The sequence below is a fragment of the Xenopus laevis genome, chromosome 1L (genome assembly GCF_017654675.1).
Source record: "Xenopus laevis strain J_2021 chromosome 1L, Xenopus_laevis_v10.1, whole genome shotgun sequence".
Classification (NCBI taxonomy): Eukaryota; Metazoa; Chordata; class Amphibia; order Anura; family Pipidae; genus Xenopus; species Xenopus laevis.
In genome coordinates, this window is record NC_054371.1 from 165,607,467 (window position 1) to 165,635,257 (window position 27,791).

The 27,791-nt window shown below is 39.6% G+C and overlaps 2 protein-coding genes across 7 annotated transcripts; one reads left to right on the forward strand and one right to left on the reverse strand.

The window, feature by feature from the left end:
* Window positions 1-4,201: 4,201 nt before the first annotated feature.
* Window positions 4,202-9,200, reverse strand: sirt4.L (sirtuin 4 L homeolog). 4 transcript variants are annotated; one of them, XM_018243881.2, is made up of 4 exons: window positions 9,067-9,200; window positions 6,683-7,215; window positions 5,920-6,214; window positions 4,202-5,702 (listed from the first exon to the last, which is right to left on the reverse strand). In XM_018243881.2, the coding sequence occupies exons 2-4, from the start codon at window positions 7,174-7,176 to the stop codon at window positions 5,523-5,525; spliced, it is 969 nt and encodes a 322-aa protein (XP_018099370.1). In that variant the 5' UTR covers window positions 7,177-7,215; window positions 9,067-9,200; the 3' UTR covers window positions 4,202-5,522.
* On the forward strand, window positions 9,164-27,791 carry klhl22.L (kelch like family member 22 L homeolog). 3 transcript variants are annotated; one of them, XM_018261853.2, is made up of 8 exons: window positions 9,164-9,283; window positions 9,834-10,112; window positions 14,183-14,348; window positions 16,588-16,812; window positions 18,794-19,287; window positions 22,155-22,347; window positions 24,722-24,955; window positions 26,932-27,791. In XM_018261853.2, exons 2-8 carry the CDS (start codon window positions 9,886-9,888, stop codon window positions 27,316-27,318), a joined length of 1,926 nt encoding a protein of 641 aa, XP_018117342.1. In that variant the 5' UTR covers window positions 9,164-9,283; window positions 9,834-9,885; the 3' UTR covers window positions 27,319-27,791. The 3 variants fall into 3 exon arrangements, with proteins under 3 accessions (XP_018117342.1, XP_018117344.1, XP_018117334.1); XM_018261855.2 differs by lacking the exon at window positions 9,164-9,283 and adding an exon at window positions 9,305-9,753; XM_018261845.2 differs by lacking the exon at window positions 9,164-9,283 and adding an exon at window positions 9,305-9,586.

Genomic DNA, 27,791 nt, shown 5'->3' on the forward strand with positions numbered 1-27,791 from the left:
TTACTTACTGTGTTAATGACAATATCTAATTTAGTATAGTGGTTGGGGTTTGATAGCTCTCTGTGGGCCTCTGGAATGTAGTCCAAGTTATTCATAATGACCACTGCACTCCCTTTATCAGATTTTTAATAGTGATGTCCGTGTTGTTTCTGAGTCATTAATTAGCATAGCATAAGACCCCTGGATACTCAAATTGTGGTTCTGTTTCTTTTGCTTGGCCAGAATAGTTGATTTAACGCTGTCACTAAATTAATCTATGTATTGATCCAGATTGGGATTAAGTCCAGTTGACTATTTTATAATCTGTTTCTGTTGTATAGAGGTCCACAGACAGCTATCAAACCCCAACCACTATACTAAACTAGATACTGACCCCCACAATGATTTATAGGAGAGAACTCAAAAACTTCCCAGCCACACAATCACGTGTTAGATTTGATACCACAGACCCCCTGCAACAGGCACCTTCTATATGCTTCCTTAAATTCATAAAGAAGGTAATCCTGGACAACCCATAGCAGGCATGTCCAAAGTCAGGCCCCGGGGCCAATTGCGGCCCATTTTCAAATTTATACCAGCCCTCAGCCTCCATCATGAAATTAATAATATTGCGGCCCGCCAGCATAGTGCGACCAGGAATCGCATAGCTGTAGCAGTAATATTTGGTGTTAAGTGTTAGCAATAGACACATACTGGCACGTAGTAATGCACCGCTCCCGCATAATTCTTTAGGGTTTATGGGGCCAATTGCGGCCCGTTTTCAAATTTACACCAGCCCTCAGCCTCCATCATGAAATGAATAATATTGCGGCCCGCCAGCATAGTGCGATCAGGAATTGCATAGCCGTAGCAGTAATATTTGGTGTTAAGTGTTAGCAATAGACACATACTGGCATGTAGTAATGCACCGCTCCCGCATACTTCTTTAGGGCTTATGGGGCACTAGACATTCTGACGTGCCAGTACAGTAAACTAGAGAACTATGTGAGAGCGGCGCGTCACTACGTTCCAGTATGTGTCTATTGCGACCACCTTCAGCACACAGGCAGCAGTATAGACCAAGTGGCAGATCATTTCACTAATGTGCCCAAATATTACTGCTACAGATATGCAATTCCTTGTTTAAATGATGTTTAGGTTCAAAGAATGTCAGGCTGAATGGTCGGCCCCCAGACATTTTCACATCACCAAATCCGGCTCTCGTTGCAAAAAGTTTGGACACCCCTGACCTATAGTATCTGGGATTGGCTCTCTGACAAAGGGCATATCAGGCTGGGTCAAGCAGATCTTGAAAAATGTTGTAAGGGGGACCACAAGCTATTTACAAGATACGACAGATTTGTTAAACAAACTTGCAGGTATTGAGCCACTTTTGACAACAATGGATGTGGAATCTCTATATTCAAACATTCAAACACAAGGATTGTATACCTGCCTGCCAAAAATGTATGGAAAAGCATGGCCTACCATCCCATGCAGTTATACAATTGATTGAGTTTACCTTAACAGACAACTACTTTTTCATTCGGCATATAATTATATCTGCAGTGGAATGGAACCAGTATGGGTACACACTTTGCACCCAATTTGCAAATCTATTCATGGCAAAATAGAAGAGGACTTCCTATCCACCTGCAACACCAAACCTTTGACATACCTCTGTTATATAGCTTACATATTCATAATCTGGACAGGTACTGAACAAGAACTCATTCTATTTCACAAACAATTTCATGATTTTCATCTGACTAGCAATCTAAACTACTCCCCTACTCACATTCACTTTCTGGACACAACCATGCATATCAGGGAAAATCCTGATGGCACCAAACACTCCATCATCTACAACCAGGCTTTACAATATAATCACATATATATATATATGATATGATCACCACCTCAAAACACGCAAAGCAGACACCAGGATTCCCAGAAATCAACTTCTACAATATAAACAAAAACTTGAAACAAATCGACTTCCACTAGTGGTCACTTACAAACCCCAACTCAGACCCTCAAAAAAATAGACAAGGATTTACAGTGCATACTTCATAAGGATTAGAGACTGAAAAGTATATTCCCAGACCCACTACTTCTAGCATTTAGACAGCCTCCTAACCTAACGAGATAAATAATAAGTGCCGTATTACAACCCACTTTAAATAGAACATACCATGCAGCAAAAAACAATCCAAAACCTGCTCACGCATCTTGATTTCAGACAAAATACTGATGCATTCCGGACACAGTTGAGTACAGCGTACAATGCATTAGATGCCGAACAGTGGAACTGTATATAGGAGAGACTGGTCAAAGCCTTAGAAACAGAAATATACACCACCGCTTTACTATATCCAATAAAAACTAGACACACCAGTATGATACCATTTCATCACCACTCCATAAATGATTTATGGATTTCTGAAGGGAAATTTTAAAACAGAAAATGAAAGAAAACTATGGGAGTACAAATTCATGAACATTTTAAATTCTCTGGAAAAGTTACTGAACCCGAGCCTTGGATTTATGACTTATAATGTAGATTAAGAATTGGGTGCACCAAGATCACATGACATTCCTTTTATTTCACACTTCACTAACTTCCTAGTCCTAATTTATATTCAGAAACATTGATCCACGTTGTCTTGAACCTTATCTGTTTGTTCCATGCATATCCTCTAGTATATGACTTATATATATCTCAAAGAACAGCTTCATTGTAGTCATCTTGAAAAAAGGAACTAAAATGTTCTGAACACTTGCAATGATTATCTTAGTTAGACAATACCTTTGTGATTTTTGGTTACAAAAGGGTTACCCTGTAACATTTTGACTGGTTAACACAGTACAACTACATTGTAGCCCCTGAGACTTTGTTGTGGCCCCCTGGTGATCATTTAGAGCAGTGCTGTCCAACTGGCGGCCTGCATTCTGCATACAGTCCATGGCCCCATTTGTGTGGCTCCCCACATTAAAGTCTACCTGCTGTGACTGCTAACCTAGTGTATCAGTACTGCGATTAACTGGCCCCTGCTTTGTTTACACCTCAAATTCAGACAGTAACCCCCTAGATTGTTCACACCTGTAACACCTCTATTGTTCACACCTCAATCTCAATTGTTGTTAGGGCCCCTAAGGTATTTAATCATGTGCTGGAGGGTGCTGTGTTATCCACAGAGGAGGAGGAGGCATATGTTTTATATGGCTTAAATTTTACACGAGTGATATCCCTGCAGCGAGCACCAACTATTTCTTTTTTTTTGGTGTGCTACCGGCATTAATGTGGACATGGTCTTTTTGTGGTAACATAGGTGTAGTTTAAAAACAGGGAATGGTCAACACTTGCTTCCATTATTGGCCCTCCTCTCGGTACCACAGAAGTTGGACAGCACTGATTTATAGTATGCTTTGGCCACCGTTCATGACCGGGTCCATACACAGGCAGATAAGCCATTAGCTTGTTCAGCAGAGTAAATTTTACTGTACATGTGAACAGAGCAGTCACAGGGGAGACAAGAAAAGATGATAGTACTAGAAAGAATAGTATCCCAAGGATCTGAGGTTAGCAATGCTAATAACTAGAATACGTCCAATACATTGGAAACTCCCCCAGTGATTACCTTTTCCTTTAAACATTGATGCAATCGCTAAGGCTAGGGCCACATGTACCAAACAGTTACAGCTGTGTTTGTCTGCACTTGAGCCAAGGCAATGTATTCGGGTGCAGGCACATCAAATAGCGACGGAGCAGCAAAGTCTCTGCCTGCATTTCTCCACATGCCAAGATCCACTTCATGTGGCTAACACACAGGATAACATTGCATATTTTAAAAGCCACCAGGCTGGCAATTGCCATAACCATTATTAATCCACCCCACCTGTCATCAGGATGAAACTGATGTCCTGGTCCTGTGGTAAAGATAGCAGAATATCCCTAATTAATTGCCTGGATCTGAAAAACCACTGAAAACAGAAAATTTGTGTTAATTGCAAAGTGTGCAGAGGACCACTATAAATAAGTTTTTCTGAGAACATTGTTTGGGGGGTGGTTTAGATCCCTTTTAACATCAAAGGCTTACAGTTGTCTAGCACTACACATAGTTTTATATTTTAGTTAAAAATAACTGAAGTTTGACTTGTGTAGCTGAAAGCCCTGAATGACTGAGCCCCTTTCACACACATACAAATATATACACACACATTTAATGACAATGTAGATCTTTATTATTATTCCATAAGAAACAATGTAATTGTCTGGATAAAGACAACATGAAACTTGAGGTAGTCTTGAAGTCAACCTGTTGTGGGCCGATCCAGAAATCAGATAAAAGTGACAGTGCTATAGTTTGAAACCGTGTCTCAGTAACATCCTTACCAACTGCACATAATAAATAGATAAACAATATTAAGATTGTAGGATTTGTAACAGCTAGTGGGAAAATTTAATCAATATCGTTATTGTAAAATTATGTTGGATTTGTGGCTTTCTATATTAGCTGTAGATATGAAATGGATCATCATTTTTCCTTAAAGGAAACGTAAAAAAAAAAAAAACCCCAGGGATATGGCAATTTGTAGGTAGGTATCTCTACTGACCAAAGTCATCAACCATTTACCCTAAGCTGGTGTGACTTTCAGACCAGAGCACCTCGTTGAAGGGTGTAGCCAATGTTTTTTTGCTTCCAGGTGTTTCTAGCGGTGGATTGAGGAGGGTATATGAACAGTACAGTATGGCTTTAAAGCAGATCTGGACTGGGATTCACAATAGGCCTTGCATTCCAAGTAAACAGGGTCCCAAACAGCCTCCCACCAGCCCACTAAATAGTGACGGTCTATGGCATCTCATAGCAGCCCTCTGCCATTTTCCAGAACCCACAGCACTGCTGTCTACCTGAATAAAATTGGCCCATAGTGTATAGTATTTTTCCAATTTTAAAGGGGTGGCTCCCCTTTATGCAAACTTTTAGTATGTTATAGAATGGCTAATTCTAAGCAACTTTTCAATTGTCCTTCACTTTTGATTTCTTATAGTTTTTGAATTATTTGCCTTCTTCTTCTGACTCTTTCCAGATTTCAAATGGGGGGGTCACTGATAGAATCTAAACCAAATGCTCTGTAACACTACACCTTTATTGTCATTGCTACTTTTTATTACTCGTCTTCCTATTCAGGCCTCTCCTATTCATATTCTAGACTCTTGTGCAAATCAATATGTGGTTGCTAGGGTAATTTGCAAATTACAAATTTGAAATTGCAAACTGGAGAGAAGCTGAATGTAAACCTAAATTACTACAAATAAAAACCAATTGCAAATTATCTCTGAATATCACTGTCTACATCATACTAAAAGTTAATTTAAAGGTGAACAACCCCCCCTTTAATGTTTTTTTTTTTTATAATTACAGTAGTCAATTAGAAAGCAAAGAGTTTCTTGATCTGGAGAACCAGAATTACCAACAGACAATAATGTGAAGTCACTTCATCTGGCATGTCTATTTTGCATATTTCCCAAGTGAATAGTATTAGCTTTGACTTTCTTCTTGCCATTGATCCCGTAGCAATATGTGTGGCAATACATCTCCACAGCGGCCAATGACTTTAACAGTTGCCAAGTGATCTGCACGAGTGGGCCCAATGTTGAGGATTGCAATTGGAAGATGTAGTTCTTGGGCCTTAAGTGCAAACCGATAACCAGAATAAACCTAAAACAAAAAAGACAAAATATGCTTGTGTTGCTACACAGAACAGGTCTTTTCATTCAATTTGTTATGCATTTTATAACTGATGCCACAATGTTAAATATCTTGGCCTTCAAAAAATAAAAAGGACAAAACAACATTTGTATAGCACTGATCTAAAATACTTTTAAAACACAGATAAAATCCGTGTGTCTCAGCACGTTTGCAGGATGGAACTTACTTGCAATGAGGAGCCAACTACAAGCACAGCATCAGCCTGGTTCATTTGCTCATATATGGAGAACACAAAACCTCGGCTCACAGTGTCTCCAAAGAACGTGACTTGGGGCTTTAGAATTCCCCCACACTTAGTACATGCTGGGACCTGAAAGTTTGCCACCTGCTCATCTGTCAGAAAGACATCACCATCAGGAGCCAACCCGTGTGCCTGCTCATTCCAGGATGGATTGAGAATCAGAAACCTTTCCTGCAGCTCTGATCTTTTAGTCACTGTCTGGCATCCAAGACATATCACCCTAAAAGAAAAACATCCAGGTCAAAGGGAAAGATAACAAAAGTTTTAAATGTAACTGCATAGAGTGAGCTCAACAGCTAATAACTATAGTGTATTATAAGAAAAGCGGATAGAACAGCAGCAGCATGAGTCCTGAAAATTTGGCTGTCCAATTAACCAGTAATAAAGCAGCCCTGTCTAAAAGGATGGCACCTGTTCTATCCAAGATTGCCTGTAACAAACCAAGTCATTGCTTGTTTCCTTTATGGGGCCAGAATACATGTACAATATACACAAAGCAGCGTGTCCTCATAACTCATATACGTGTGCTGCCCTAGTCTGAGAATCGCAAACAAACCTCCTTTCTTTCACACTGTGGTGGAATTTTGAATCCGCGAGAGCACACTGATTCGTTTACAGGCACTTGCAAGTTTTGATTGCCAACTGAAATAGCCAGGGGACAGTGGATAAGCATATCAAGTTTGTTTACCTGTGAGTACATCCATGTAATTCTGACAAGCGGCACTGCCCAGCCTTGGTGTGTAATGCATCCACATTCTGTGTCACCAGCCAATGCAATCTCCCAGCTCTTTCCCATTTACATAGAGTTTCATGTGCTGCATTTGGCTTATGAGAAGAAAACTGAGGCCATCCTACAAAGTTACGAGCCCAATATCGCTGCCTGGCAGCCTGACTCTTGACAAACACTGCATGCTGGATGGGTCTTCTTTCAGTCCTGGAATACAACCCGACCCCTTCTGAGCGATAGTCTGGAATTCCAGACTCAGTGGAGATTCCAGCTCCCGTCATCACAAATAGACGCCGGGATCGAGATACAAAGTCCTGAAGTTGCTCAACTTGATGAGGATTTGGTGCGGGACATGCCGGGACATATTCTGACAACGCAAGGTGGGATTTGTGGCTGCAGGTTACATTGTTTATTCTCCAGAACACTTTGGAACCTTTACTCACGTTCTTCCACATATCTCACAAATTATGTGCAAAAAGACAGCAGCAACCTATCTGTAAATGAAAAACAAGGCAGTGAAAATACCATTGCTTAGCTCTTTGAGACTGAATTAAAATTATTTCTGATACATGCAGAGCTTTATAGAGTGATCACAGATCTACTTGATTCCACAGACTGAAAAGAAATCATATGTGTATAAATTCCCCAATGTTCAATGTACATGCACCTTTTGTACACAAGCCTAACTGAACTAGTCAAAAGGGAATATATTATTGCTTGCGTTCCCCTCATTAGGATGACAAAATCTCATGCTAACATTTAGAGTCAGGAAGAATTAGCTTTTTAAACAATTCATTGTCACTAATGAAATCCCTCATTAGGATGACAAAACGCCACTCATGAGTCCTTATCTCATGCATTAATTGTCTCTCTAGTGAAATGAGGAGAGTTAAACCTCTCTGTTATTAAGGGCTTGTACAAGTGCACACCAGGCTGAGAAAGTTTAAACTGTGCTATTTGGGGCCTAGGGAGCAGTGCCACCCACAGGACAGTAAGAGAACCACAAGATAATGTTTTGTTTTTAATCAGTTAATGGGCAGGTTGGTTAAAAATACTTGAGGAAATCATGTGTAACTATAGAGGAAGGAGACGCAGCAGCTGCAGGTCATGTAAAAGAGAAGTTTAGGCTGGGTATTGGTTGGTTAGGGTTGGGTTGAAAAACTTTCACTTAGCAGGGTCGGACTGGGAGGCCCAGAGCTGCTGTCTCAGGGCACTTCTTAGCTGCAAGTATGAGTTCAATCACGCCCAAACTATTTTTGCCAGGACCGACTCAAAGAAGGGAGGTCGCAGCAGGAAGAACAAGCGCAGGGTGCGGATCTGGGCCAACAAGCGCAGGGGGCCTAATGGGTTTTTTCCCGTTGTCCCACGGGGTTTTTTTCCAGGTGTCCCACCAGCCCAGTCCAACCCTGTCACTTAGGCTGAGGGCACAAGAGCGTTGGCAACACTGATCTCCGCCTGTGTCTTTTTGGCTGGCTGAGATAAGTGGAGCCACTCTGTTGCCAAGCTCTGGTTTCTACACTTAAAAGTACAGCTTCAATTGCGTGCAGGCTAGGGATGCACTGAATCCAGGATTCAGTTTGGAATTTCAGCCTTTTTCAGCAAGATTCGGCTGAATCCTTCTGGCTAGCCAAACCGAATCCTAATTTGCATATGCGGAGAGGGGAATTGCGTGACTTTTTGTCACAAAACAAGTAAAATTTTGTTTCCCCCTTCCCATCCCTAATTTGCATATGCAAATTTGGATTTGGTTCGGTATACGGCAGAATCTTTTGCGAAGGATTCATGGGTTTGTCCGAAACCAAAATAGTGGATTCGGTGCATCCCTAGTGCAGGCACACTCAGCAGAGCAGAGATCGGCAGAAAACGCCAGTTTTCACAAGCAGAAGCCGAACTTACGTGCAAAAAATAAAGAGGAGATCTGCTTCTCTCAGTCTGAAAAAAAACGCAGGGAGCGGAGCCAATGCTCTGCATTAATTTGGTAGAAGTCCTCATGTTGCCCCAATTAATGACCACTTGTAATATATGGAGACAGTACAATAAATGTGTTGTGGGGCCCTGCAGATCGCCCAGGCCCTTCCCTAATGTTACCACAGAACAATATAATATGTATAAAATAGCACTGTTTACCCCTGACTTGTTCTCCTGTCAAGACAATTTCCCCCTGCCAACCAAAATGAGGACAGCGTGATGTTAGTCATGCATAATTAGGCAGACATTCATCGTTACTTAACTCATGAACTTGATCAATGTCACGGCTATGCACTGCCTAGCTCCTGACTGTTGAGGGAAACCAGCAAGACTCACAGTAGGTAAAGTACAGCGGGCGTAGAGATAGCAATACTTGCATAGGGACCGGGAGGGAGAAGAGGTGGGTCACGTGATCGTTCAGCGCAGGAAGGAACCGTCGCGACACACAGCACTGTGAATACAGGATCGAAGCAACATTCCAGAACCGTAAAGGAACTTCCGTGATGTCGCTCTTGTAGTTAACGCTTCGCTACGCGGCACCCATGTTGACGGAAGTGACGTCATGGCCTAGGTGTTGAAAGACTGAATAGTCAGGTAAAGCTTTTTTTTGTGGCTGCGGGTAACGTCACGGGGTGGCTCAGATCACGTGCTGTTTAAATGGCAAGATACCCCCCTGTCAGGCCGAGAGCGCTATAAACTGTGGACTTCCTCTTGGCACGACATCTATTCAGTGTGTCCTAATGTTTACATCCGGTCGCCTCTATAACTACTCTGAGTCAGCTAGCAACAAGCAACTCGTTTGCTCAAGGCTCGGTTGTTTTGAGCACCTTGCACCTGTTAACTGTCTGCCAAAACAAGGATGTGGGGGATTGTAGTCCAGCATGTGCATAGTTACAGGTTAAAGCTCCACTATGTAACCAAACGAATATTTGTAAACACCTCACCCCTCTGGATTGTGTGTCCTGTTGGCACTGGTTTGGTCTTGATTTACTAATTTTACTTTCTCTATGACAATAGTCTTCTGCTAATAGTGGTTACAAACTGCAGTGAATTGGTAGTGCTAGGCAAGTACAAGATATTCCTCTCTGAAACTGCTCTTTACCACTTTTATTACAGGGGCTGTTAATGTTTTCCATTCTTACAGATGCGCTTCTGGTTCGGTTGTAAGTTTGGTGCCCAAGGAATTCCTGCCAACAATGGCAGAGGATTTAGATTCAATGAAGCCAAGCCAAGCTCCCCAGGAGCCATCACTCCGGCAAGGGAGCAGCAAGACTTACCGCAGTGTGGAACACTCTCAAGCGCTCCTGAGTGGCCTGGTAGGGCTTAGAGATAGTGGAATCCTGTTTGACGTGGTCCTGAAAGTGGAAGGGAAGTGTATAGAGGCTCACCGCATCCTCCTGGCTGCATCCTGTGATTATTTCAGGTTGGTGATTAGCTACTACTGAGTATCCCCAGACCAATGCTTTCTGGCAGGGGTCAGGTGATGTTATGTTTTCATTGAAAAAGAAAGCAAATAAATTGCAGCCTGGACACAATCCTCCTCTCCACATAATAATTATGCTAATAGTTGTCAGTTTGATAGTGAATGTCAAATATTGTGTTGAGGGAGACTCTTGTCTGCAAGGGTACCTACCATGGGTATTTTCTAAATGTGTAAATCTCAAACTTTTAAAAGAGACATATAGTATAAGTAAAAACTCCCATAATATTGTAGGCAATAATTAATAGTATATGTGTCCGCTTTCACTCTGGGCAAAAAATGATCATTATCTTTAAAAATTAACACTTCATTGGGGCTTCCCATAGATCTGCTATCACTGCTACCTGCCAGAAGCACAGTAGGGTGGGGATAGCCAATCACAGCCCAGCAGTCATACAAGCAAAGGCAGTCTTCAGTTCCCTATCAGGTCTACCAAGCTGCTGATTGGTTTCCTATCCTGCAGTTGAGTTTGGCCAGCTCCCCTCGAAAAGTAGGCAGCAGGAAGTGGAAAATATGGTACTAAAAAGGTTTTTGGATACATTTTCAAAAATTAGCCTAAAACACAATTTAAAGTATGTTACTTCTATATTTATAAGAAGTGTAATGCAGTGGCAAATTCTTGTTGTATAAACAATATGTCCCCTTTAACTCTTAATATGTCATAAATGTTAGTAAGTCATGCAGAGGATACTCATTTGTGTTTAAACTTAATTTACGTAATGTTGCCATACATAGTTATACGATTTAACTACTGTATAACTAAACATTTTTTCATTTTAGTGATTTATACTGTCAATAACTAAATCGGTTATAACTTATTTCTGAAAAGCTTAAAGGAGAAGGAAAGCTACAGAGGCATTTTTTTGCCAATAGATTATCTGCAATAGTGCAAGCTAGAATGCTATATTTCTTCTGTAGAATGTTTTACCATACCTGAGTAAAAATCTCTAGAAGCTGAAAAGGGAGGGAGGGGAAGAGGAGCAAACTGAGCATGCTCATGCCTGAGGCAAGAAGGTTTAAGCTGAAGGCAGGAAGTCTGATACAGAAGCCCATCTGTACACAATAGAAGGAAAGAAATGCAGTGTTTCTTTTGACAGAGGACTCAGAGCAGCATTACTTTGAGTTTACTGGTATATTTAGGTGAACCTTTCTGATAAGGCTTACTTAGTTTTAACCTTTCCTTCTCCTTTAATAAAAAGTAAGACTAAAAAAAATAGTAAGCAAATAAAAAGATGAAACCCCAAACATTATAGGGCTTTTTTATGACTTGTAGCCATAGCTGGACACTGCTGATGTGCAAATCAACGCCATTTATTAAAGGTATTAGTGCCCAAAACTCAGTGGCCTTGAACTAGCTCAGACTGTTGCGAATTGTGTGCAAGTGTGCCATTGGATGTTGGGGAGCTTCCTGCATGGTTCCAACAGAGGCCAGCATCAATGGGGCATTGTACTTTTCGCTAAAGAGTTATGCACAAACATTATTTTAATGCCATGCGCAGGCAGTAACACAATATAGACCCCGATTCCATCAAGTGCATCTGCCCCTCACCGTGGAATTATGGAAAATTGCCGAACTGTGGGTAGAAAACATGGCAACTTGTGTTCAAAATTACACTTTTCACACTGAACTTGTTTTTCTTACGTTTTGATAAATCTTTCTTTTGGAACTTACAACAGCAGAGGACGCAAACTCTGTGATTGTAGGGAGGCCCTGGAATATAGAGGACCCCATGGGGCCATAAAATTACCCTAAGATTCTCCATTTGTTTTGTTTACTGATTGCATACCACTACATAAAGTACATTTAAATCACATGATGAATAAACACACATATACAAAGGTCAATTGTTCAGCAAGGTTACAAGACAAGGAGATCTTTTCCTTATTTGAACACCCACTTGCTAGGCATAATTGGTCTTATCCGATTGTTTGGCCCCAGCTCTAAAGGTGACTATAGACATAGAGATCCGCTCGTTTGGTGATGTCAAATCTCCCCGATATGCCCACATTGAGGTGGGCGATATCGGGCTGATCTTATCATAATACATCCGCTACAGTCGGTGAAATCGTGGGACCGCATACTAACCGATGCGGCCGCGTTCCGATGGGATTTTTTAACCTACCTGATCGAGATCTGCCGACTTATGGTCAGATATTGATCTGGAAAGCCTGTCGTATGGCCCCACACACGGGCCAATAAGCTGCAGATTTGGTCTGTCGGCAAAATCTATGGGCTCATTTGGCCCTTGGCCAAACCTGCCCGATTGATATCTGGACGATTTTTGGTCAGGAAGGACCCAGACACATGCTGATAAGTTGCAGGCTTGACCTAGAGTGACCACATTAACAACTTATATCAGCTTGTGCACAGTCATATCTTCTTGACATTTCTACCAACTCAAGCTTTGGCTTTTCTGTAACTAGCTATCTAGAAAATAATGTGTATTTTAAATATTTAACATCTTTATTACTTTTAGTTCATTTTGTTTTAGAAATATGAAATGCACTTTCCTTTCCAGATAGCTTTCTTGTAGTTTAACCTTGTATGTTTGAAAACCGAAAATTCGGCTCTTAAAGTACCAGGAGCGGCATTTCTGCCGCCCCTGGTACCTAGTGGGGCGCTGCCGCCTGAGGCGACAGCCTCAATTTGCCTCATTGGCGAAGCGCCCCTGGTTGGATTTCAGCATAGAAATTTACATTTATTCATACTTTTAGAAGAAACATGTAACGAGTATATTAGGAGTTTCTGTGTTATGTCGGCCTCGTTATCAAATTCTGAGTTCCCCTTTAATGTTTATTTTGTGTGCTCTCTGTAACAATGAGGGGGGGGGGAAATACATTAAAGTGATCAATGGTATGCTTTCATATTTAGCTAAATCTCTGAGTATAGTTTTCCAGAATCTTATTCTGACAAATCCAAAATTATTTTAGATGCTGAAATGTTGATGTGCTGTAACATGAATATGCCCATTGGGTGTTGGAAATGATTTTGTGGTTGATTAGATCCCTTGTAGATACCATCATTCCCTATTGTTCTCAGATTACCAAGAGGAAACATTAGCAAGAAAGACCACCTTTTTTGTAGAACAGTCCACAAGCCACTGTAAAATCTGCCCATTATTTCAATAAGCAAGTACATCATATTGAAGGTCTAAGTATTTATCGTATGCTTTTCTATCTTTGGTATTTCTAGCAAGTGAACTCTGCCATGGTGACACGTCAAAGGGAAAAGCCCCTGGCAACATTTACTGTGCTTATTTATTATATATTATTGCTTCCTCAATGCTTTTCAGAAATAGACTGTTGATTAAAGAAGAGGTGTTATGTAATGGAAGTGACCAAAAAAAAGCCCCAAAAATTACTTTTACTTGTATATCAAAGAGTTCTACCCATTTAGAAAGTATGCTTAAAGGGGTGGTTCACCTTTCAGTTAACATTTCAATTGGTCTTCATTATTTATTCTTTAGGGTTTTTGAGTTATTTGCCTTCTTTTTCTGACTCTTTCCAGCTTTCAAGTGGGGGTCACTGACACCTTCTAAAAACAAATGCTCTGTAAGTCTACAAACTTATTATTATTGCTACTTTATATTACTCATCTTTCTATTCAGGCTTTCTCCTAATTATATTCCAGTATTTGATTGGAATGAGTGCATGGTTGCTAGGGGAATTGGGACCCTAGCAATCAGACAGCTGAAATTGCAAACTGGAGAGCTGCTGAATAACTCCAAAAACCTCAAATAATAATAAAAAATTAAAACTAATTGCAAATTGTCTCAGAATATCACTCTCTACATCATACTAAAAGTTAACTCAAAGGTGAACAACCCCTTTAAATATGTCACATGCTATAACAGCAAACACACCTAGACACTGGGGAATACCATAACATTTTTATTTATCTATTTTTTTCCAAATGATGTCTCAGCCAGAAATAGTGTAAAATAATAAAAGGAAAGATGGTAGAGAAAATAAATTTGAAGCTTACTGTGTTTATTTTTTTTGCATTGTGCAAGGGGAATGTTTGCAGGAGGACTTAAAGAGATGGAACAAAAGGAAGTGCAAATACACGGCATCTCATACAGTGCCATGTGCCGAATTATGGATTTTATTTACACCTCGGAGCTGGAACTAAGTGTTAACAATGTGCAGGAGACCCTTACTGCTGCTTGTCAACTGCAGGTGAGATTTGGTAGAATGCTAGAAGAATAAGGGTGTGATTTAGTGTTAGAATTTGCATAATTGACATTGTAGAATGCAAAATTGTGAAAATACATGTGAATAATTTACAAGCCTTGCGAAGCAGACACTATTCTTTTCACAGAAGTATACATTTCTTGTACATATAGAATACATATAGAATGTATTAAATGTCTGCTCTACCTGCTATTTTAAGACCTATGGCACACAGATTGATTCTTAGGTATTTTGCCAAATTCACACAGGCATAGAGCTGCTGTTGTACTGCTTCACACTTACAGCAACCTCTCCATAGGTAAGCTAGGTGAGATCAGTGTGAGAAAAGCGCCAGGACTGTATCAAGAAGGTTTGGGAACACGATAGTGGTGTAGAGGGCTGACTACCCTGCTTGTTTTACATAAAATATATTAAAATGCAACTAAAGCACCCAATTCTACACAGTATTAACAATGAATAACAAAACCAATATTAGAGGTGAAGAGTGTGAGGCTCAATAGAGCTTACAATTTATATTTTCATAAAAAGTGCAAACCAAGAGGCACAGTAGAATACAATAACCAGCATGCTGCTGAACAGTTCCAGGTGCTGCAGAATGAAGGAAACAAACACAAAATACTCACAAGATGGTATCTCACCCCAACCAGACTCCACAAAATATGGCCAACCACAACAGACCAATGCTGGAGGTGTCAACAAACAGCAGGCACCTTAAAACACATATTCTGGAACTGCCCCAAGATAAGGCCCTTCTGGCAACAAGTCAGGAACCTTTCTGAACAGATCACCAAATCTACTATACCAGATGACCCAGCATACATACTACTTTATCACATTTCTGTCAACCATTGAACCGCATTTACTAAATGCTACGAAAATACTGATCCCAACTCATTGGAAACAGACGCACCCTCCAAAGATTCAATACAGCACCGGACAAGACAACCAAATTTATAGCCAAGTGGGTACACTGGGACACCTTCAAAGACTCTGACAAGAGAATAGACAACTGTTACACCCAGATTTCTTCGGCTCCTACACCTTCTAATCTGCAAACCTCTACGTCTCTCCCCCACTCCTCAGGGCCCCCCTGCTAATAATTTCTACCCTTTGGTGTGTTTTTTTTTTCTCCCCCCCCCTCCCCTCAACCAACTTTATTCACAGTTACACATACCACCGATTACCGAGCATGCCACGGATACAGGAATAGAAACAAAATGTACCATAAACATGCACAAGATCATACATACAGGAACATGTATTAATAGGTACTAAGGCTAAGTTGTATGTTTTGAATGATGGCATTGATGCATTAAAATGTTGTAATCTTTGTTTGGATTATGCAGAAGTAAAAAACATAATAATAAAAATAAAAAAAGCTAAATAACAAAAAAAATAACTAAAAAAAAACACAAATAATAAATAATGAAAACTAATTGCAAAAAAAAAAAGTGCAAACCACAATAACATATGCAAATAACCATCTATTTTGTTAACCACAATATAGACTGTCAAGGTATTAATGGGTGCCTCTAAATAGTCTGACATTAAAAATAAATAATCATTTACTGGGCATCTATCACAAATATATAAAGTTCGCCAGTTTACATATACATACACCTTTGGATGCTGAATATGCTTGCAGTTCATGGTTAACTGAATTATTGATTGAACTTTTTTATTATCTTATTTATAATGTGATTAGCAACCAAGTAAGGGTCTCTAATACTGGTAGTTCTAGTTCAGCAAAGTTGGAAAGTAGGTCTGTGTCCTAGGCAACTATATACCATCCATCTATGCCATGGATACATTGAACAGATTCATTTGATTAATTGCATACACATCTGTAGAAAGAGGTTAGTCATTTTTAAATACAGATTTAATTATGGAAAGGCCTCCCATAGACTCAATTTTATACAAATAATCCAAAGTTTTAAAAATGATTTCCTTTTTCTCTGTAATAAAAAAACAGTACCTTGTACTCGATCCCAACTAAGATATAATTAATCCTTTTTGGAGGCAAAACCAGACTATTGGGTTTATTTAATGTTTACATGATTTTCTGGTAGACTTAAGGTATGAAGATCCAAATTATGGAAAGATCCATTATCTAGAAAAACGTAGGTCCTGTGCATTCTGGATAACAGGTCCCATACCTGTATATTATTTTGCCATTATATGTGATCGTTGTATATCTGAATAATGCTTGCTGTTTTCCTTGCAGATCTCTGAAGTTATCCAGTTTTGCTGTGACTTTCTAGTATCTTGGGTGGATGAGGAGAATGTGTTAGAGTTGTATAAACTAGCTGACATCTTCCACCTGAGCCGGCTTACCGAACAGCTGGACACATTTGTACTGAAAAACTTTATCACTTTCTCCCAAACTCAAATGTATCGACAGCTGCCTTTAGACAAGGTGAATTCTTTGCTTAACAACAACAGATTGGAGGTGAGATGAGTGTAGGCTTCTTGCAGTACTACAGTCTTGTTTTATAGGAACACACATATACATACAGTCATATGAAAAATTTTGGGAACCCTTAGTCCACTTTCAACAAAAAAGATAACAGTGGTATGTCTTTAATTTTCCAGGAACATCTGCGTACCGGGGTGTTTACTGGTTTGGCAACACCAAATTGGTTGGATTAGCTTGTTAAGCCTTGAACTTCATAGGCAGGTGTGTCCAATCATGAGAAAAGGTATTTAAGGTGGCCAATTGCAAGATGTGCTTCTGTTTGACTCTCCTCTGAAGAGTGACAGCATGGGATCCTCAAAGCAACTCTCAAAATATCTAAAAACAAAGATTGTTCAGAATCATGGTTAAGGGGGAGGTTACATAAAGCTATCTCAGAGGTTTAAACTGTCCGTTTCAACTGTATGAAATGTAATCATGCCAAGAAAAATACAGGAGCGGCATATGTGGAGGATTGTGAGAATGGTTACAGACAACCAAAGGATCACCTCCAAAGACCTTTAAGAACATCTTGCTGCAGATGGTGTATCTGTACATCGTTCTACAATTCAGCGCAATTTACACAAAGAACATCTGTATGGCAGGGTGATGAGAAAGAAGCCCTTTCTGCACTCACACCACAACAGTCGCTTGTTGGATGCAAAAGCTCATTTAGACAAGCCACAGTCATTTTTGAACAAAGTGCTTTGGACTAATGAGACAAACATTTGGTCATAACAAAAAGTGCTTTGCATGGCAGAAGAAGAACACCGCATTCCAAGAAAAACGCCTGTAACCTACTGTCAAATTTGGTGGAGGTTCCATCATGCTGTGGGGCTGTGTGGCTAGTTCAGGGACTGGGGCCCTTTTTAAAGTCAAGGGTCAGATGAATTAAACCCAATATTAACAAATTCTTCAGGATAATGTTCAAGCATCAGTCACAAAGTTGAAGTTACGCAGGGGTTGGATATTCCAACAAGACAATGACCCTAAACACACTTGGAAATCTACAAAGGCATTTATGCAGAGAGAGAAGTACAATATTCTGGAATGGCCGCCACAGGATGATTTGAAGCAGACTGTCCATGCTCGGCAGCCATCAAATTTAACTGGAGAGATTTTGTATGGACAAATGGTCATAAATACCACCATCCAGAATCCAGACACTCATCAAAGGCTATAGGAGGCATCTAGAGGCTGTTACATTTGCAAAAGCTCAACTAAGTATTGATGTAATATCTCTGTTGGGGTGCCCAAATTAATGCACCTGTCTAATTTTGTTATGATGCATATTGCATATTTTCTGTTAATCCAATAAACTTTATGTCACTGCTGAAATACTACTGTTTCCATAAGGCATGTTATATATTAAAAGAAGTTGCTACTTTAAAAGCTCAGCCAATGATAAAACTCCAAAAAATGAAGAGGGGTTCCCAAACTTTTTCATATGACTGTATGTGAGTGTATATATCTATATCTATCTATCTGTGTGTGTATATATATATATATATATATATATATATATATATATATATATATATATATATATATATATGTATATGTGTGTGTGTGTATATGTGTGTATATATATATATATACACACATACACACACACACGGCACAAAATATCCTTTTTTAATTTTAATCACACATGAGTAATGTAATAACATGCAATGTTTGCCCCAGTTCTAAAAAAAAACAGAGATAAGAATAACACTTTGACCAAAATAAATAAACAAAATATATAAATAAAAACAAAGGCAACCATACAATCCATGAAAAACTGCTAGACATTGTTTCCTGAAATATCATGCTCATTCTTATCTTAAAAGAATACAAACACGTTTTTAAAATTATTCTCATCATTCCTGATTTCCTGGGGATACGGTTTCTAGGGCTGACTTGCCAAGTAACGATGGATTAGAAATGTGTAAAGGAATAAAAAGCAATGTTATAAGTAAAATATTTTGTTCCTTAGGTGGCATCTGAGAATGAAGTGTATGAGGGAGCTTTGCTTTACCACTACACCCCTGAGCAATTAGAAAATGACCAAGTAAGCTTGTTTGAGTCTCCGAAGCTCCTAGAGGCTGTGCGCTTTCCACTGATGGATCTTGCAGTACTGCAGAGACTACATGATAAGTTGGGACTGTGCCCTCTTAAAACAACAGTGTTGAAAGCTTTGGAGTATCACAGAAATGAGAGCATGCAGCCAGTCCTGCAGGGTCCCAACACCCAGCTGCGCTCTGAATTCCACTGTGTGGTGGGTTTCGGGGGTATGTACTCTGCCCCCTACACGGTCCTTAGTGATCAGGTCAAGTACTTGAATCCTCTGATGGGTGAATGGAGGCCACTAACAGCACCTCATGCACCACGTATGTCCAATCAGGGCATTGCTGTGCTCAATAACTTTGTCTATCTTATTGGGGGAGATAACAATGTGAGGGGATTCAGAGCAGAAGCACGTTGTTGGAGGTAAGGGTTCTTCCTGCTTTACAGGTATTGGATGCAGTACTCTGTTATATTATCCTGTAGACATAAACATATTTTATTCATATTGCTACATGAGTTAGATCACACTAGTGAGTATTAAATATCCACATGCTACCTATAGGAAGAATGATACTGTACTTTCTCTGTTCTATACATTGCAGCCCAAGCATGGATGTACTTTACGTACAGTTCAAAGCTTTAGCTTTACTGAACAAATACGTTTGTGTCTGCCAGTATGAAACATCAGCAACTACAACAGCTTTGCTAAGCAAGTGGCTGAGAATGTGTATGTTCAGTGACCCCTTTGTACATTCTGAATAAGGCCTGAATTACATCTTGAGAATCTGTAGGCACTACTCTTTATGCATTGTCTGCTCCTGCTTAGTAAACATTTAGGGGGTCATTTACTAACAAATTGAATTTCAAATTTTTCCATGTGTTTTTGTGTGGTTTTCTCATTTTTTCTTTAAAAGCACTAAAAATCTGAGATTTATGAAGACATGTTGAGGTCCTGTAGCAGTTAATTGGAAATGCACTGATCTTTTTGGACCTCTATAAATCAATTTGGACTTGACTAGGAATTGTCTAAAAAACTTGAATTTTTCATATTAGTATTTTTTACTGCAGAGTTTAGCGTCATTTTCCATTCATACTTTTTTATATTTGGATTTTTATAATAAATGTCTCGACATTCATAGTGGGGAGGCACGCATCCAGGATTAGGTTCAGGATTCGGCCAAAATTCGCCCTTTAGCAGGATTCGGATTTGGCCGAATCCAAGGGGCCGATTCATCAAGGGTCGAATATCGAGGGTTAATTAACCCTCGATATTCGACTAGGAATTGAAATCCTTCGACTTCGAATATCGAAGTCGAAGGATTTAGCGCAAATGCTATGATCGAACGATCGAAGGATTATTCCTTCGATCGAACGATTAAATCCTTCGATTCGAAGGATTTTAATCCAACGATCGAAGGAATATCCTTCGATCAAAAAAACTTAGGCAAGCCTATGGGGACCTTCCCCATAGGCTAACATTGACTTCGGTAGCTTTTATCTGCCGAACTAGGGGGTCGAAGTTTTTTTTAAAGAGACAGTACTTCGACTATCGAATGGTCGAATAGTCGAACGATTTTTAGTTCGAATCCTTCGATTCGAAGTCGTAGTCGAAGTAGCCCATTCGATGGTCGAAGTACTTCGAAATTCGAAGTTTTTTTACTTCGAATCCTTCACTCGAGCTTGATGAATCGGCCCCCAAGTGTCTGGCCCGAACCGAATCCAAAAAAATCTTGTGAATGCTGTGCCCTCGGTTCCCTTTTCCCCTATTTCCCTAACTTGGATATGCAAATTAGGGTTCGGATTCAGTTCGTAATCTTTCACAAAGGATTCGGGATTCGCCAAATAGTGGATACGTCGTTTTAGAGTTTGTGAGTTTAGTCATGGTTTCAAAAACCACAGAAATGAGACTGTTGATAAATAGGCCCCTTACATACATAACATTATTTAGTAACAGAGAGAAAACTGAGAACTATAACTCTTATTTAATATTTGTAATACAAGGCAACCAAGCAAAGACAATCACATAACAACCAAGAACTTAACTCCTCCCAGTGCAAGCACTAAATGTTTCTATAATTCAAGGTGAAATAAAAGCACTTTCCCACAGAAAGGCATGATTTTCACAACATTGGGAAATGCTTCAAACACAATATATCATTATAAAAAAAACATATACAACAAGCTAGGAATGGAAGCTGTAGTAAATAAATGAGTAGAAACGAGATTGTATTATTTTAATCAATTGTTAATCTGTTGCAGTAAACTCTCTTTTATAATTCATTCATAACACTCTGCTGGTTGGAACCAGCTGGAAAGAATATAAATGTAAGTAATGATCATAGGAACGATCTTACCATTTAGTTCAGTCTTCTATTTCTGAGAATGCTGTATATTGGGCATGGCTAATACCCAGCACTACAGAGGTGGCAGAGAACTCACGGCTGTTGTTTTAACAGGCTAGACCAGGGATACTTGTAGCTTTATTTTTGTAATTGCTCAAATGATTTCCCCCTTCTACTATATTCAACTGAAAAATCATTTCATTGGTTAGATGAATAATAAATATATTTAGGATAATTTTTTACTTCTCTAATAAGGGCCAATCATTGTCATTGATATAAATATGTGAAAGCCTGATTTCAAGGGATATCTTGTTGAAATATTTATTTTTGTTCTGATGACATTTTAGCTACATAGCTACTATAGTCTTTCATTGTAGTCTTTAGAAACAGTATTATGCTATCTTGTAAACGGAATAGTAGTTAAGATTATGCAAGATTACTCTCTGCAGAATAACCTGCATTAGTGTTTACTGCTGAATAATGAAAAACGACTGTACTTCTCTCTTGTCGGTTCACAAATGGCCACATAGACTTTCATTATCACTGGAGGTTTGGTCCACCAATCCAAATGTAAACGCACCACCTTTACCACTAGGAGTGCTGTGCAAGCTCAATGAAATTCAGTCCTCGCTGATCAGTGTGACTGGCAAAAACTTTGGCTTATAACAGTTCATTTTTTTTTTTTTTTTTTTTTGAATGAACACAAAATTATTATTTTGTGAAGAAGGCTATATTTATTATTTGGCGAATAAATTTTTTCTAATAATTCTTAATATGACACTGTCTTCTCTATGTAAGGGATGGCAGTAAAGAAGGAAATCAATATGATCTCCTTCTCTGCTAAACAACCTGTAGGGTCATGGTCTATTTGTGTGTTCTTTAAAGCATGAAAACCTATCTGTTTTATTGAAGGTTCATCAAAATATGTATTTTGTTTTTATCTCCAAGATATGACCCGCGACATAACCGTTGGTTCCAGATACAGTCCATGCAGCAGCCACGTGCAGATTTGTCTGTTTGCTTGCTGGGGGATTTCTTGTATGCTGTTGCAGGCAGAGATTACCGTGATGAGCTGAAAGAGGTAGAGAGGTACGATCCATTTACCAACACCTGGGAGTATGTGGCACCACTCCAGAAACAGGCAAGGATATTTTCTCTAAAGCAATACTTTTTTTTCTGCAAATAAGTAGCTGTATAATGAACTGTGGAAGGATTCTGGGAATTAAGTCTACTTTGGGTGGTGTTGGGACTAGCTGCTAACACTGCTGCAGTGAATAATATAGAAAATGTATGTATATAGAAGAAGGTCACGTAAAAGTGAAAGCCAGCGTTCAAAGCACTTAGTCAATCCAAGACTGCTGTACAGCCATATATTTAAGTTTTTTGTTTTTTTTTAGTATACTGAAATTAGTAGTGATGGTGGCTCAACTGGGAATCCGTAACCCTATGGTTAACTGAATCACCAGGGTTAACTGAGTCACTGACACTCTGGGCCTTCAAAGAAAGCTGTTGAGCCAAGCCTGCCTAGCAGTATAAAACTGCCTAAAGCTGGCCATAGATGTAAAGATCTTTAAAAGATTCGATTGTCATCGTGAGACCACAATTATCTCGGAACGATTGTACGATCGTAGAACTAAAAAGTCCATTTCAGGCGATATTGCCAGGAAAACAAAGGGTAGCTGCCTGCTTGTCCCTGCAAACATAGATCGATTGCACTGGGACCGATAAAGATTTTTTAACCTGGGCGATCAATTTTCTGACAGATGTCGGGCGAAAAATCGTAAGATGTACGATCTTTCGAATCCCACTAACCGCACGATAATTTCGAATGATTGGTCGGACGGCGCTAAAATCGGTCATTCGGCAAGAGAAATCTTTGCGTCTATGGGGACCTTAAAACTGTAAATGTCTCAGAAACCACTTAAAATATAAAATTAATGTAAATGCCCCAAGGACCACCAGTTAATGTTTTGACTTTAGACTTAAAATGTGTTTATAATTCTTTCTTTTTGACACATAGGGGTAAATTTATCAAAATGTGATATTAGAGCTCATTGCAAAAAAAAACTCCTCCACTTTCTATTCAATCCTATGGGAGTTTTGGAATACTATTTATCAAATAGCAAACTCTAACTTTCACCCATTGATAAATACGATTTTAAAAAGGATTGAATAGAAAGTGAGTGAGGTTTTCTGTGATAAGCGCTAATCTCCCATTTTGATAAAACTGCCTCAGAGTGTTATAGCTTTTGGGAAGTGAAAAGTTGGGGTGTGATCTGGTAAAGGTACCCATTCATTCCCTGCCATGGAAAACTTCAGGATAAAATCTGGAATTTTTCTTGATAAATGCAGCGCTACATGCTACATTTTGCATGTCTGGACTGCCCTCTGGATAATTGCTTCCCTAGGCTTTGAAGCACTCAAAGAAAGAGTAAGGAACCAAAACATAAAATTTTTCAGATACCTGCAGACACGACACGCTTTCCAGGCGCAGTTTGGATCCCTCAAATTGGAGATGGGCAAAACCACATGGGAAGCGCCAGGCTATGGGATCCCACAACTGAAAAGCTACTTTCCCTGCTATATAAATTGCTTGCTTAGGCTACGTCTACCCCCCTTTCCGAAAGCAAAAAATAAGTGGAATAAGTTGGTTAGCACTCTTAATGATGAACAATGGGAGGAAGCGACTGATCACATATATGACTTTTTGATTGCCACTAGGGATCGTTTTATACAATTTATATTCTTCCACCAAGTGTATATCACACCAATCAAGCTGAAAATTATGGGAAGATTACCCAATGCTGAGTGTCCAAAGTGTCAGGAAGTGAATGCTGGTTTTGAACATATGGTGTGGGAATGTATACACATTAATAGATACAGGTCCGATGTGATGGGGTACATAAATGAGCATCTGACTTTGCCTAGGGTTAAGTCCCCTGAAGTATGTCTCCTGGGGGTAGTTGATGACCTTATTCCCTGAAATGGTTCTAGGAAATTAATGAGAGCAGCTTTGTTTTATGCAAAAAAATTGATTGCCATAAAGTGGATGAGTCCTGATGTCACAGAAGTTGGTAGATTGGATAGCACTGGTGAACAAAACACTACCACTCATAAAAATGACATATGTAGCCCGGGGTGCTCCCTCTAAATTTGATAATATTTGGACCCCATGGATAGATGCAAATCCAACAGTAGCACTCCCTGACTTACCCTTTCCAAGTCAGCCCCAATAAATGGCAAAAGTTGGTACTTTGGTGAACAAGGTGCTGTTACATTGTATGGGTGAGATGGTTGACCTGTTATAATATACCGTAGCTAGGAATCTGCTAAGCTGTAAATGAAATGAAAACAAAATAAAAAACTTTAAAAAAAAAATAAGCCCCTCTTTAACGTGTATTTTTCTGTATCTAGTGCTTATAGTGTGTATCTTCACAAAGACTGTATTCTGTGAATCCATTGCATTCTTAATATCCATGTAAGTTTAACACAGGTCTATGTCATTACTCCTGCAGGTACATGCACATGCAGCAGCTGCTTTGGATGGAAAGATGTATGTAGCTTGTGGCAGAAGAGGAAATACCTATCTAAAGGACGCTTTCTGTTATGATCCAGAGAGGGATCAGTGGGCAAGTGTAGCCTTAAGCCCAGTTAGAAGAGCCTGGCATGGCATGGCAGCACTTCTAGAAAAGATCTATGTCATTGGTGGGAGTAACGATGAAGAAGGGTACCGACAGGATGTCTTAGAGGTAAAATATAACAATTGTGGCTCACAGGGTAAAACTGTTGCCATGTTTGAAGTAGATGATAAAAATATATTCTCTATCGTAATCCTTCCTCGTTCATTCTAAGTCTGTCATTACATAAGCATTGAAAGTGAACTGTTTTTATGTGTATATTATCAGTTTCCATTTGATTTGGTTCCCTATAATAATAAACACTGTGCACAATTTGTATTCTTTTAGGAATAGGAAATAATTAATTTTTAATATTCAAAGTCACCACTTCTCTTTTTTCCATCTACGAACAATGTACTTAAAGGCATAGTGACACATTCCAGGCTTTAACAAAAACATGTCGCTGTGCCTATACCTAGCATAAATCCTGCATTTAAAAAGTACCCCCTGCTCCTCCCAGCCCTCCACTATTTAAAATACCGGGAAGCTTAAACTGACATCAGGTTGGGGGCAGAGCAAAATACTGAAAGGCTGGAGGAAAACTTTAAACTTTGCCACTTGGGCTCTAAAAACACTATGAATTTTCTGGCTAAATCACCAGAATTCCCAAACTGCCTCAAGTCACAAGACTGGGTTTAATATTAATTTAATGTTCAGGGTAGTCTTGGAACATTATAAATGGGTGGCTGTAGTAACAATATTTTATACACATATAGCAAAAATATAACCTTAGAAACTCTTGATATAGGATAACAATGGTGCATTTGAACCCAAAATGTCAGAAAACCTCAATATAAACAAGCAAGCATTCTATTAGGCACACAGGCTGTTGTCAGTGGCTGTTGTCAACCTGTGTCTTTTTGCCGGCTGAGATAAGCAGGTCTTCTCACTGCCCCTGCTCCCTTGATTTGAATCCAGTCAGCCTGTGCCGTCACACACAGTGGAACCGAAGCGGAGGTCAGTATTTGGGTTGACCTCAGCCTGTGTGTGATCAAATTCAAATCAGTGGAGCAGGGGAACTGAGCAGATCTGCTTCTCTCAGCCTGCAAAAATAAGCATTCTGACAACAGCCAGTGTGCCCAAAACCATTATATAACATAACAGTTGCACACCAGGGGCTCTGTTACATTTAATGTTGTTGATTAGGGATCTGCAAATTTTTTTGCCTTGTTTCACCTTGGGAATGACACCCATAGCCTTGTATGGGAAAAAAAAATGTTGCGCATAAAAAAGAAAATTCGCCGTGCGTCAACATTTTTTTTGACGCCCATAGGCTTTAATGGCTGGCAGTGGCATTTTGCCGGCAAGGAAAATTTTTGGCAAAACGAACCGGGTCAAATTCGCCCATCCCTATTGTTGATGAGGTTTCAAATCCTGTCCAATAAGCAGATGAAATAATAGTTAGCATGACATATTTGCAGACTGCATTGATCCTATGCATTCTCCATCTCTATAAAATGCCAATTGTCTTTGCCCTTGGAATTTATGTATATTGGTTTAAATTGGATTATGCTGAAACACTAGCTATGTAATATCTTGAAGAAAAAGAAAAGGGATAATCACAGGGGAGGTGCTAAAATATTATGTACCCACAGTGATTATAATTGCTTACCTGATACCCCATGCCGCCAACTTCTTCTAGATATTCACCTGTGTTCCAATTAAGGTGCATGTGTGCAGTAGAGTGAAAAGCCAAACTCAGAAGCAAAAAGATGTTTTTTTACTCTAATGTGCACATGCATCTGGCTCAGGGACAAGAGAATATTGAAGAAGCAGAAGAGGATTGCAAGGTGGTGCTCCTACAGAAATACCCTGAACTGCTGCAGTTTTCAGCAGACTGGAGTACTTGACCCTAGGATATCAGGAAAACAATTATATTCACTTGGGGGTACTTAAAATTTGGCACCCAGTGATTACAACTTTCCTTTTAAATCTGGATACATGTTATGGTAGTGCCAATTACAAACCTAATGAGAGATACTTGATGGACTGAGTTGCTTGATTATTTGTATAATTTCTGACTGATTTTTTTCCCCTGTCTGTCCAAGGTTGCTTGTTACAGTCCTAAAACAGATCAGTGGACTCTTGTGAGCCCACTTTCTGCAGGGCATGGTGAACCTGGCATTGCAGTCCTAGCCAACAAAATCTATGTTTTGGGTGGAAGGTCACACAATCAAGGGGATCGAACAGACTATGTTCATGTGTATGAGGCAGAAAGAGACTTCTGGGAAGATGGTCCAAGGCTGGAAGATGATATTTCAGGAATGGCTGCTTGTGTCCTCACCTTGCCCAGGTCTGTGCTTACGGATACTGATGTCTGGACTCAGGAGATGTACATGCAGTGCATGGACCCTGTGCAACATTTGGCTGACAATGTTTCTGAAGTGATGAGTTTGTCAGACTGGGAAGACTTGGATAATTCTGGTGAGGACTGAGATCTTGCCTTTCTCGTGTGTAAATGGCATTGTACATGGACTAATTCCTCTTATTCGGACTGCCTTTCAAGAGCATCTGGCACCTTTGCAAAGTACATGTTCTTTCATGAGACAGTTTGGAAAGTGTAGGGATTAAAGTCTTTGTGCACCAAATGCCCTGTTAGCTCTGATTTTATTTGCACCAAATAAGAGCCTTCAAGACTTACATCTTCATGCAGAAATCCCATTTCCAGGTCTACTTGGGCCGGTCTGGCTGTTGCTGTTGGACCATACTGAAATAGCGACTCCATGAACTGAGAAAAGATCTCCTTAATCTGCTATGAGGATATGACTTGTTGCACAATATTTCAAAAACTTGCCAAATGTACAAAAATGGAATTGTGTTTCGCTTTATAATTGTAAGTCAGCACAATTGTCTTTTGCATAAGCAAGTGCACAGGGTTGGAGAAGGTAGGGCACCAGAGAATGCAGGA

Coding starts and splice junctions, on each gene's coding strand:
- sirt4.L (XM_018243881.2), bottom strand. CDS start 7,176: ATGTGGAAGAACGTGAGTAAAGGTTCCAAAGTGTTCTGGAGAATAAAC. Junction 6,215..6,682: donor TTACATGGATGTACTCACAG/GTAAACAAACTT, acceptor TTTTTCTTTTAG/GGTGATATGTCTTGGATGCC. Junction 5,703..5,919: donor TAGTTGGCTCCTCATTGCAA/GTAAGTTCCATC, acceptor TTTTTGTTTTAG/GTTTATTCTGGTTATCGGTT.
- klhl22.L (XM_018261845.2), top strand. CDS start 9,549: ATGTGGGGGATTGTAGTCCAGCATGTGCATAGTTACAG. Junction 9,587..9,833: donor CAGCATGTGCATAGTTACAG/GTTAAAGCTCCA, acceptor CCATTCTTACAG/ATGCGCTTCTGGTTCGGTTG. Junction 14,349..16,587: donor CTGCTGCTTGTCAACTGCAG/GTGAGATTTGGT, acceptor TTTTCCTTGCAG/ATCTCTGAAGTTATCCAGTT.